Raw genomic sequence first — 13,073 nt, forward strand, 5'->3', positions numbered from 1 at the left:
TAAGTCCTTGAAAACATTTGAAGGCAATCTTGAAATGCTTTGGTGAAGGACTGTCTTCTCCTGGGAAATGTTGAGTATTTGAAAAGTGTCAGTGGCTCATTTCTTTTGGATTGGTTCAGCTTGGCAGTTGGGTGAAGGTTCTCTGTAAGTGGATATGGGAAACGAGATTTTCAGGACCCTCCTGGGTACTGTTGGAAACCTTCTGCATAGGACCCATAAATTGTGTCTCTGTAGTGACCTCATTCTGTCCCGACCATGTAAAGGCACTGGAGAACCATGCTGGAATTTGATCACTTGCTACAGCATATGGGTATAAAAAGACTGGGATAAAGAGGCAATAATTCCAAAGGAAAATAACTAGCAAGATGGGCACATTTATCATGTATGGTTTGGAGATGAAAACACCAGGCTGCAGCCTATTCAGGATATCTGGGTTAAGCTCTAGCTCTGCCAAAGACCCTCCAGAGCATTCCAGGGAGGTCGCAAAAGGGAATGTTTTCAGAAAGGACTTTGGTTTAAGAACCTGAATCCAGTTGCCGTCCTGTAATTCCTACATGTCTAAGGACTGGATCCTCTAAAATACCGAGGCGTTCTGGTGCTTGGCCCTGCAACCCCTCTGAGAGCTAGTGGGCTGCACAAAACTGCCAGGGAAGTGTGTGCTTGGGAAAGACACTGCAGCGTGTGAGGAGGCCTCCAGGTGAAACCAGGGCCCGTGGTGGCTGCACAGCGGCACTGAGCGTCTCGAAGTGCAACCTCAGCACAACCACGTACTAATAAAGGTCTGAGTAGATCCTAGAAGAGCTTTTATATCTGCTCCCTGAGGGGTGAATACTAATAACCAACAATCATGAAAAGATTTTGCATATTTTAAAATTAAAAGAGCCTCCTTCTTTAGAATTCAACAAGGAGGGCCGCTTTTCCGGCCGCTGAAGTGCAGGGCCACGTTCGCTGGCTGGGCTTGTGCCCGGTGGGGCTGCGGATAAACAGGAGGCTAATGAGGGAGACGGCCACGTGAGAGGCCGCTGCTCACCTGTGCAGCTGTAAACCTGCATCTGGCTCCACAGCTCCGTGGAAAGAATAGCCCTAAAGTTCATTTTCTCCCTTTTAAAGCTTTATTAAACCTGCCTGGAAGCTGGCCTTGTTTCATCTCCTGCCAGGCTTGCAGATGGTAACGGCCGCTTTGATAAGGCCCTCTGAGACCTGCTCGGGGGCCTGAAGGAAGCACAGGAGCCCCTTAAGTGCTGCACCAGGTGGGCCCCAAGGCTGCCCCCAACCTCTGCTTGCTAATTATCTGTCCTGCGAGCGATGGGTGCAGTTTCTGCTAAGGGTTCTTGTTAGCCAGGTGCCCGTGGGCCATAGGAGCCCAGCCTGCTGTCCCTGAAGGACTCATCCAAGAATCCCCTTGGGGTCCTTGTCCTTGCTCTGGAGCCTGCGGCCTCCAGCTCTGCACAGGCTCCCTCTTGGATCCCAGCGGGAGCGCTGGGCTGGACACGAGCGCTCTCCTGGCTTCTTGTCCCGATTCATGAGTTTTGAAATGAAATCCTTTGGCCTGAGAGACATTCAAGAGACAACTGTTCTCAAATAGTGTTTTCTGAGCAAGTTTAGCCATGAAATAGTGTTTATATATATATAATTATTTTCCTGTATTTATATGCTGGTAAAAATTATTGGATCAACAATATAGTTTTATCCTGTCTATATGCTTTCTTAGCACAACTAGATTTTCCCAGAATTTAAGCTACTGAACCCTCTGCTTTGATCATTGGAGAAGTTTGCCACCTTTACAACAGTTAGTCCAGCAGTTTTGGCTGGTATATTGGTCTCTCCAGGCCCGCCCTATAATACAAGGATGTAGGGGAATGGAAGAGATGAAGAGAATTCCAGTTTGACTTCATGTGGGAAGTTTTCCGTGTGCATATTTTCTTTCCTTATGGAATCGTGTAGCCCAGCATGCTCCTGGCCACCTTACGGTTCTTCTCCTTAACAGGTTCTCTCTTCATCTGACAGACAAGTGTTACCTGAAGCTAAAAGTCCCTCTGCCGTGAACACGTGTCCTCTGAACCATCTGTCAGCCTAGAAATGTTTCTTTCCTTACACTAATCTGAAAACAGAATCTCCAAATCAAGTGAACAGAGAAGAAAAAAAAAAAAAGAATGAAGAGAGAGAAAAACCTTGGCTTTTTTTTCTCTTGAGACTGCAGTGTCAATAGGTTTGAATCATGGACCTGCTGTAATTAAAAAACACATAACTAGCAGTTTTTAAATGCAGTTGTTTTACTTAATTGATTTTGCCGCCAGGACCAAATGGAATTAAATAAATAAATAAAAGGCACCTTCCTAGAGAATTACTGGAGGCAGTTGAGTCTCTGCTGGAATCTAATTGCTGCGAATGCTCCAGTTTGTTGCTAGTAATAGTTTTCCATGGAAGGGACTGTGAGGGAAGGATAGAGTAGGGTAGAGTAGGAGGGGGCTCCTTCCTTGGCAGCTGCAGGAGGGAACGGGCTGCTCCTTGTGTAGTGTTTTTCCTCCCTGTCAGCAAAAAGAATATTTGTTTAACACTTTGCATGAAAGCTCAGCTTTGAAGGGCTTTATTCATATTTAATTACTAGCTCTCTGCAGCTCCCGTCTTTAATTACCTTTTTAGAAGCAGGTTATAAAAGTGCACTGACTGACTTTCTTTTTTGTTGCTGCATAAATTACAGGCTTCTCAAATGTTCCCCCGAAACTGATACTGCTGAGGGAGGTGGGTGGGAGGGTTTCCCCTCGCTGCCTCTTCTGGGTACCTCAGAGCTCGTGTTAGCTCCGTGCCCGAAGCCTCTCTGCCCTGGTGGCACTGCCACCAAGACGGGCCTTGCTCCATGTCCCGCCATCTCTCCCAAACCTGTCTGGGTTTGGTTCCCTGGGCTCCTCCTGGTGAATCTGCTTCCTGATCTGCAGCTGTCCCTGTAGTCTAGTCCCAAGTATCACACCCAGGGCTGCGAATGCTTTCCCCTCCTGTTCACAAAGCGGGCTCTGCTGTATCCACCCGGTGCTTTTCATCAGCTGGGCACACTGGTCACCTTCGTTCAAGGAATGAGAAAACCCAGCATGTGAAATGTGCTCCAGCCGAGTCTCTGGCAGTGCAAACTGCAATTCTAGAGGGTCCCATACAGTCCAGCCGTCACCACTGCCCCCAGTCCTGTGCTGGTTTTCACCCCGTGAGCTGGCTGGTGCTGCGCTGGAACATGCGCTGGCAGCTGTGCAGGAGTGCAGGTGGGTGGCTTAAAAATGTGCAGCAAATTGCAGAGAAAGGGAGAGCTGTCCCAAAGCCAGTAAATAGGCAGGGGCACTGACTGTGACTGCTCCGCTGGGCCTCAGAGCAGCCTGGAGAGGCCACTCACACGCTGCCTCCTGTTCCCTCTCACAGGTGCAATGTGTGTTGTGGGCTCTGGCACAGATTTCCATGAGCACAGTATCCCCATGGGCACTTCCCTAGGAGGCCAAGCAGAGAGACAGCTCGGGAGGGAGGAAGGAGAGGCTGAGCCTGCCCAGCTTTGGCATGTGTTGTGCCTGGCCTGTGAGCAGAGGTTTCCTTAGCCCAGCTCTGGATGCTGACACCTCATTTTCTTTTCCTGACAGATCGAAGAGCTCTTTGTGAGTTTTGAGGACACCCCCTTGGGAGCAGCATCGCTAGCCCAGGTCCACAAGGCAGTGCTGCAGGATGGAAGGACAGTGGCAGTGAAAGTCCAGCACCCAAAGGTCCAAGCTCAGAGCTCCAAGGATATTCTGCTGATGGAGGTAAAACTACCTAACGACTGTCTTACAGAACAATTGCTATGCAAACATGTCAGGGGCCACTTCACCCGTGGTGTAGGTAGGTGTAATAACACTGACTTCTGGGCATAGTGACCTGCATCCTGTAGCCTTGAAATCTCCACTGAGATAACTGCTGGCTTACAAGAATAATAAAGAAAATTGGTGAGGTTTGCAGTGAGGGAGTGATGTGTGATTGGGGAGACAGGAATGAGCAGCTGCAGGGGTGGAGAAACAAGAAAGTCAGAAGGTGAAAGTGGAGGAGAAACAAGTAAATATGAGAGACATAAGAGTAAGTTCATATGAGACCCTAAAAATTAGGGATTGAGTCCTGAAGTCTCTCCACTGACTGTATGCCCGTTAACTGCTGGCTATAATTGGACTCAGCTCCCATTGTAGTCAGGACTGTATAGCTGAGCAAAATCAGCATGCTTTCTAGTTTAGCTGCAATACAGATTCAGCAGTTGCTGAAGTGCCGTGATTCCAGCCTGGTTCTTGATCAGTTCCTTAACGCTGAGCTGATTTGTGCTGGTGAAGAGAACGTTGAAATATGGGAAGGGTACTGCAACAGGGACAGGCAAACACGTGAGTGATTCTGTTGGGAAAAAGAATGAGTGCCTGTCTCCTGTTGCCATCCTGAATGGTGGATACCGCTCATGTTCCCACTGCAGTGCTGTTGCTTCACCCAAGTTTCTGAAATATAGCACATGAGGAGGAGGAACTAGATAAAAGTTCTAGTTCTACTCTACATTGGCAGAGGCGGAGGTCAGAAATAGAGATTGGGATGAGGTGGAAGACAGGAGAAGTTTTAGGCCTGTAAATCTTATTTAAGCCTTTTTTGTGATCCTGATTCTTTATGTATAACGTGAATGTACAATAAAATGCACATCTGTTGGCAGACAGCAGTGTCCATGGGATCAAAGTGGGCAAGATGAAGCTCAGGAGGTCTGATAAGCATTTGGAGTGTATAGCTGATGCATTGAAACACTGCTATCCATCACAGGAGAAGAACATATCAAAGATCCTGCCAGCCCACTACCAGCAGAGCAAATAGACAGAGCTCCTTTAGGCCACTAACACTACTTGCTTTGAGCAATGTGGCTAGTCTGTGAATTAGGACAGCATCCCAGGGGGTTCTGTGGTGGGATGACATGACACTACACTCTAGACCTGCTCAAGTTCAAGCAATCCCACTACTGAAGGGTTTCCACCTAAAACATACCATTTTTAGCTGGATGGTAGTTACATACCTTTCTGGGGTTCAGCAAATACATACCAGTAACACTTCTGTTTCACTTCTGATTTGTGAATAGGTAACTGTTTGAACTGGCTGTGAGTGAAACTGTAGATTTGAACTTGATTCAGGTCCTTTCTAGGACTGATTGCGATGGTCTGCGTGATAAATTTGCTTCTGTGTCATCACACACATCATCATGTGCACGGCACTTCTCAATAGGCTTTTGGCATCCTTCAGTTCTGCTCGGGACAAGATAACAGAAGCTGACACGTGCTGCCTTGTTTTTAAGGGGTCTCTTGTGGAGTGGTGGCTTACGTGCATCATTGTAACCTTGTGTGAGGCTTATTTAGTGTAGGCTGCATTTAAAGCCAGGTGATGTCCGCTTAGCTTCAGGTCCTGTAAGAAGCAGACAGACATTCAAAGTAGGTAGGTTAATTTAATTATTGATTGAAGTGGTCTTCTTTACAGACTAGTGAGAAGTAACCTGAATGGGAAAAGGTAGATGGAAAAATCCTCATTTTACTTGAGGTATCATAGTATCAGTGCTGAGTCCTTAAAAATGAGGACAGCACCTGGAGAGTGATCCCTGCTTGCTCTTTGTATATCAGTACTTATATCAGGACAGTGTTTTAGACAGGTGTCAGAAAAGGGGCAGACTAAAGAGTCATTAAGTACGTCTCTGCAGATACTGAGGTTGACAAATTGATTCAAAAGAACATCTAAAAAAAGCAGAAAAAAAGTATGAATTTCTTAACATCGAGCACCAATGAGATAGTCCTACAGCCCTATGAAGTTTACATACATGTTCATGAAAATCACTGGTTACGTTTCATTTGGATGACATAAATTTGAAAAGATTTATGGCTCTAGATATAGTAGGAGAAGAATCATTTCAGTAGTGTGTGGAGCCTGATGATTACACTTTTAAAGGAATATTGGGTTTGGAACTGACATTTAGATAAGAAAAGCAGAGATGGGGTTGAGAATAAATATTTTTACTTAGGAACCAAGTGGCACTGATGGTTCATGGATTTATTTTTTGCCATACATTTCAATGATAGCATCTTTCTCTGTGTGTGTTTTAAATGTTTCCCCTGCTGTGCAGGAATCCCCGTCACAAAGGTGGTGATCTAGAGAGAGAAGCTGTCTAGGAACACACACAGACAAGACCGTTTTCATTTTCAAATGGAAGCGCAGAGCAAGAAAGACAAACACCACAACGTAGATTGATTTTTTATGCTTCATTTTTGTTTTATGACTCAAATAATTTAAAAAAATACATATTTTCTGTAAGACATAATCCAAATTTTCAGCCAGTGCATATTTGTGACACCAGCTGAGAACCTGACTCTTCATTTGAACACAAGGCTTGGCTGCTATGCAGCTTTGATTGTGTCACCCCATCACATCATCTTGATTTTGTTCAGGAGTGCCCATCACCTACCCCTTTATTAAATGCAGCTGCAAAGAAACATTGCTCTGAACTTTTCAACTGGGCTTTTCAAGACCCTGTTGGGCTGAATGCCTAATGGAGAAGAGGCTGCAGGTGAAAACATTTCAGTGCCACGTTTCCATAATTAAAAGTTACCATTCAGGGCAGCTGTGGATGACTGTGAGTCACACTGAAGGGCAGCTGGCTCTCTGTCCTATCAAAGAGTCTTTCAAGGGTTAAGAGCCTTCTACCTGTAGCTAAAACTTAGTCTTCCCTGAGCTGCTCAGTGGATTTTCCTGTGCTAGCAAAATTCTTGTTGCTTGGTAGTGGAAAAAGTGACAGACCTTATTTCAGATCTTCCTTATTATTTACAGGCTATACAAATGCAACCAAGTTGTGACTTACTGAATTACAGGTGTTAGAGACACAGAAGAGAATTGCTCTTGGGCCATCTCCTTGGCATCCTCCTTTCTCCAGGGATTTTTCTATCACTTTGAGGCACTGGGCAGCTGGGCTGCCAGCACTGACTTTTGGTGTCAGTTGCACCAATTACTTTCTGGATGTGTCTGTGTGGAAGGCAAGCCCCAAATTTATTGGAAGAGCAAGGCATAGTACCATGTGTTTTGTCATGATGCTACAGGAATCCTTATCTGCAAGCTCTTGGGGTACTTTTTTTTTTTTTTTTTACTTTTTTTTTTCTTTTTTTTTTTCCTTCAAGTTTCAGCCTACCTAACAAGTAACTGTCCTGTATAGTTGTCAGCACAGCACTGTGTATAGCTGCATGGCTTTGGAGCTAGGATGTGATTAACCATCGGTTTTCGTTGTGTCAGGTTCTCCTCTTGGTTGTGAAGCAGATCTTCCCAGATTTTGAGTTCATGTGGCTGGTAGAAGAAGCTAAGAAGAATCTGCCTCTGGAGCTGGATTTCCTCAATGAGGGCAGAAATGCTGAGAAGGTAGCTCATATGCTGAAGGACTTTGACTTCCTAAAGGTGAGGGAACACTTGTGTATGTATATACATTAATAGTCTCACTCTATGCTCCTGATGCACCTCATTCCTCACCTGAAAGAACCAAAATGAAGGAGAGGGAGAGTGAGATAGAGAGGCAAAAGAAGAGGGAGAGGGAGGTTCAGCCCATTTGTGTTACTCACCCAAGACTGCTCTGTTGATAAGGGCCAGAAGCTGCTCTGAGAGATGCTTCCCTCATTGTCTGCTCCCTCCTGTTGGCACCTTGTGTTGGGTAAAGCATAGTGGCTTCAGGCCAGCAGTTTCTTAAGCCTGTTACTCATTTCCCTGAACGCTATTTCTGACGTTGTCCAGAGGCATGTGAGTTTTCTGTTCTTTACTGAACCATGTGGGAGTGCTTTTTCCTGGACTTTATCTTAACTGAGGGCAAAAATAAATAGGCATAAATTAGAAAAGTTGAACTGGAGATAATTATGTGAAGTAACTTCAGCACACTGTGCATTTTTGGGGAGGAATCATGTACCTAAAAATCTTCCCTCCTGCATAAAAAAGCATATTCTCACACTGAAAATGTTTACCACTTGCATATATATATATATATATATATATATATACACACACATCCATGGCTAATGAATTTATGTTACCATCACACACAAACTCAGTTGCACCCATATTGATCTTACCCAAGTGATCTTATTCAAGTGACAGACTTGCTCACCTGCCCTGTCACACGCTGCCAGCAGTTCAGTGACAGACGGGTTGTGTCCATGTTACCCTCTCTGTGGTAGGTATGCACAGCTTTCAACTCACTCATTTATGTCCTTGGCTGGCACACTCACAACAGGCATAAACCTTTGCTGTGCGCATTCTGGAAATAGGCAGGTGTGATCAAGCACGTGCATTGCTGTTGGCATAATGTGTCTGGGTTTGCACATACACCAAGGCAGCAAAAAATACACCCTCCTATGCACCCTCCTTCATTCACACATCAAAATGACATTTTCACCTCCTGTTTATTCAAAAATCCCAAGATATCTGGGATCAATTAAGTTTTCTTTAGATTTTGTAGACTGATATATCACTTTTCTCCTTGGATCTTCCGTGCAAGGGTCCTCATTTCTTGTCACCAAGCTCTACATTTGGGACTGTGCTCTTGGTGCCCGGAGGCACCAGCGGCCTTTCCGTAAACACAGATGGCTACAGGGCAACAGGAAGCCAAAGGTCGATGATTTTGTTGAGTGGGCGCTTATCAAAAGTGATGCACCTTGGAGAGCTGTATCCATTGCAGCTGTAACTAGGATACTGTGCAGTAAATCCCCATGGAGACAGCCAATCATCTCCTTGCTGGGTTAAGGAGCTATCATGATATCAATATGTGTAACAATAACAAATGGCTTGAGATGGCTAAATAATGGATTCTGCCGTCTGACCTGCCAATTCAGAGACGTGTTCATCACCCAAAGGCAATGGAAGAATTGGGCTCTTGTATCATTAATTTTCCTACACGCAAGAAAGCTGAGAAGTGGATTTTGTGCTGTGAACCCAGTTGAGCTTTTAAAACCAGAGATAAATTGTTTCTGTGCACTTGCACTGCAGCCAAACATCTGTGAGTAATTAAAAAAATCACCAAAGAATTCGCCTGTGGGCGAGAAAAACATCAAGAGCGTGTACATTGCTTTGTAAGCCCTCTGACTTGCCCCTGTAAATGTTGAGGCAGGGATGAGTGTCAGCTGAAATGATCTACAGCAGCAGGGATCAGCAAGTCTAGCAGGCAGTCCACAGAAGCTAAAAGGGCTGAGGAACTGTGAGTTTTGGAGTTGGCTGATTTCTCACCTACCTAACGTTGCAAAGAATGGAAACTCGAATTAGTTGGGAAAGCTGCAGTAACTGGATCCCCCTGCCCCTAGAAGATGCTTGGTATTAAAGTCTTCACAGGTTAAGGTGCAAAGTGTGCTTGAGTGTTGAATGGCAGGAATTGGGGTCGTAGGAACTGATCTGCGAAGGACTCTCTGATCTAAAATGGCATATGTGTGATCGGGTAGAAGTGAGATTGGGAAAATGGTCTCTCGAGGACCGGAACAGTGTTGGGGGACAGATGGTTTGTGGAGCTATGAGGAGCTGGGACACTCAAGTATTTCAAGGAGAATATAAAACAAATGCAGCTGGTTGTAGAGTTGTGATACCTACAGTGACCTGGCTAGTTCCTCTGGCTTTGGCTGTACTAGATGGAAAACATCCCTTCTCCTGATCTGTCCCAAAGTACTGGGCCCTTGCAAAATGTGAATCCTGAATCTGTAGCCAAAGTGAGTGAGGAGAGTGGACTGCACAGATGACTCTCTTCACGTGATCCAAAATGTGTCAGGCTACATTAATGGCTATTGCTGGAGGTCCTTGGTAACTTGTATGTGTGTGGCTTCACCCTTGACTGAAGGTAAATCTGACAGCTTGGGAGATCTAGCAGAACCATGATGTGAGGTACACCAAAGAGGAACTACAGCAAAACGACTCTTTCACAGGAGGAACTTCTTCACAGAGAGAAATTGGCTGGAGACAGGCTGAAAAAGTCAGCCTGGGCTAGGGCTTCTCTTATGCTGCATCATTGCCTCCCTCTGTGGCACTGGGCCTCTTACTTATACCTCACTCACTCAGCTTGATTTACTGCAGATTGAATGAAAAGTGCTTTGACATTTTACACTTGTTACTGTGTCACATTGGCATTAAGATACTCAAGGGTCTCCCAGGGTTTCTGTGACAAGCCCCTTATTTGTGACACTTGATTTTTCTCCCAGTTCAATTGCAGATGGTCTAAGTACGCAGGGTTTGTCAGCTCAGATGCGCTTGTCTTCCAAGGAACACTGCTGAGATACAATTTATGACGATGTCTTATCATTTTTAGAGTTGTATAAGTGGGCCTCGTGCGTAGCAAACAGGAGATGTGGTTCCTGTCTTAGCAGCTGAGTGGATGATTCAGAAAGTTCCAAGGTTTAGTTAAAGAGCTCAGCAACAGAAGCTACAAAGTGCACAAGAGAACTTGTAGACCTCAACAGGAGTGAGAAGAAGTCTTGTAAAGTGGGGCCTGAGATTGCACAAGCACAGCTCTTGCTGCTGTAATATCAGTGTGTTGTCTTTGTACTCACTCCTCCTCTTTAGGGGAGAGGCCTGCAGGTGTCCTCATCAAGAGACGGATTTTCCTCAAGAAAACAAACAGGTCCTTGCTTCCACCTCTTGTAGAATGTTCCTTTTTGCTTTCTTCCTGGCTTGTATGTGATGTGTTCTCCTCTGTTTCTCAAGCTGTTTTTTGACCTAAGCCTTATTTTCCTGTTGCAGGTCCCCAGGATCTACTGGGAGCTCTCAACAAGGCGTGTGCTCCTCATGGAGTTCATGGAAGGAGGACAAGTGAACGATAGGGCCTACATGGAGAAGAATGGCATCAACGTCAACGAGGTAGTTTCTCAGCTGTCTCTGAACTGGACATTTATGGAGGGCAGTGCAACTGTCCTTTAGACACTGAGGCTAATAGGGCAGGATGGGGCAGGAAGGGGACCATATGCAGATATGTGCTCATGCTCAAGTATATAACTTCTTTTAGGGAAGGTTCTCCTGTAAAATTGCAGAGCTGGACAGATCTTCAAAGAGACAAATAGTGAGTGATGGCAGTGTCCTTGTATTACATACACTCATGGTTTGCTCCACAATGGCAGTTCTTTGTGTCCTAAAGGAGCAGTTATAGGTTCTGATTGTCTTCGGTATTCATTTTCTCCTGGGAAAATGCATGGGATTTAGATTTTTGTATGTCAAGAGCTATCACCTTATGAAGGAGATATAAATCAGAGGCCTTGTAGGATCACAGTTACTGGAGTGCTGGAATTTCAGCTGTGGTGTGTTGCTGTGTTGCATGTATTCTAACCTGACTTCTTTTCTTGTGCTTTCCAAAATCTCCCTCTTTCTTCAGAATACAATCAGATACAGTTTTCTTCCTTGCTTCCTGGTCCAACATTACCATGTAGTTTTGCTGTCCTTGAGCAGCTGCCAGACTCCATCCCTGTGGAAGCTCCATTTCTCTGATGAGTGAGATAATTGCTTTGTGGCACGAAGTCAACAGAGCACTTTATGCTCTCTGTGTCCAAGAGATTATTGAGGAAGGGAAGGTATTGCCTTGTACAAGGGGTGGGAAGATGCCTGAACCTTAAACAACATGTCCAACCACCCTTCCTGGTCAGTGTGTGCTGATGGAGTCAGTGCTGCTTGCCTTTCCCTCTATGCCCTATTGATGAGCCTCAAAGCTACACTTGGTTGACTGGCCATCAAAGAGCTATGGCATAAAATCAATTGTACTTAATCCATCCATCTGCTTTACTCTGAAGTCTGGACATGTCCTCTCTCCCTGCTTTCCTTTCTTTCATGGATAGCAAGGGAATGCCACAGGATCCCTTGGTACTCCCTTTCTATCCATGATGAAGTTCATATAGCATCAGGAAGAGGCATGAAAAAGACCTCTTGAGGAAGGAAATATGAGCTGGGAATGCCACACAAGGAGAGACCATTGTCTGTCTTCTCAGCTGCCTCCATAAGACACTGTGAAGGTCCTTCTCTGACTAAACTGCTTAGCCAAATTTCAGGTAGAGGACTGAGCAACCTGTTCTTTCTCTGGATAGACCATCTCTTCTTCTGCTTTTGCATCCAGCAGAAGCCAATGGGGCGTTTTCTCGTAGTTTGTATAGGCAGGCAGGAGTACTTCTTTTCACATGTTTCTCTATTGAAGTACCTCAATGCAGGTCCAGAGGAGAACACCTACCCAGCTCCGTTCACCTGAACAAAACAGCTGGTCAAAAGCCAGAAGACCTTCCTTTCCTTTCACTGTGTGTGTCTTAGGTAAATCACTTTCTCCTTGTATAAAGGCAGAGGTTGAAAGCAGCACACATCACTGAGGTACAAAGCTGAACATTCCTCAAATCTTGAAAAAGTCACATAGAAAGGCTTGATTTTGTGCATTAACAAGAGGGCTCATGAGTAGTATTTGCATTCTGGTTTTGAGCTGGGCTTCCTGAAAGTTCTTGGAGCCCATCTCTGATCTGGAGGTCTAGGTAGCCAGCACGGTGCAGCTCCCTAGTATTTTGGTTGCTTCTCTGAGTATTGTCAAACTACTAGAAACAGTGAAGTTGTCTGGAAAAGCTCATGGAAACGCTGTCTTTACAGTCTTCCAGGGATCTCTCCAGCCAGTCGGAATGGAAAACTCACTGACTGCAACCTTTTAGTGGGATATTTTGATGCTAGTATATGACAAAATAAAGCAGAGAAGCAGCTAATTGCAGTCTTTTCTAGCTTGCAGAAGCTTTTCCTCATGGGAGGAGAGGTTTAGGATAAAATCTTAGCTTATTTTTTTTCATCCACCCCTTTGGGGAGGCTCTTAGGCGTTGTCTTGGCACAGCAGATTCCACGCAGCAGTGAAATCGCTTATTGTGCTGATTCTGAGCCAGTCCCCAAATGATGGCGAAGATGTGATTTAAAAAGAAGTTGTCAACAGAGCTTTACTGCTCTCCAGAATAACCTCACAGGTTTCTGGCAACCTGGGAGCTATAGGATGTTACTGCAGCACAGTGGTAGGGCTGGACATTTGTACAAATTGCCACAGTGCCTTAACAGAG

At 45.2% G+C, this 13,073-nt stretch overlaps 1 protein-coding gene across 1 annotated transcript in view; it reads left to right on the top strand.

Moving 5' to 3' along the window:
* The window catches only part of ADCK1 (aarF domain containing kinase 1), a 60,361-nt gene that overhangs the window by 31,879 nt on the left and 15,409 nt on the right, over positions 1-13,073 (top strand). Inside the window, exons 4-6 of the mRNA XM_026048302.1 lie at positions 3,618-3,776; positions 7,291-7,449; positions 10,756-10,872. Coding sequence (XP_025904087.1) covers positions 3,618-3,776; positions 7,291-7,449; positions 10,756-10,872 — 435 coding nt within the window. The remainder of the gene's footprint in view (positions 1-3,617; positions 3,777-7,290; positions 7,450-10,755; positions 10,873-13,073) is intronic.

Source organism: Nothoprocta perdicaria, unplaced genomic scaffold (assembly GCF_003342845.1).
Source record: "Nothoprocta perdicaria isolate Ctin4 unplaced genomic scaffold, notPer1 scaffold_53, whole genome shotgun sequence".
Taxonomy (NCBI): domain Eukaryota; kingdom Metazoa; phylum Chordata; class Aves; order Tinamiformes; family Tinamidae; genus Nothoprocta; species Nothoprocta perdicaria.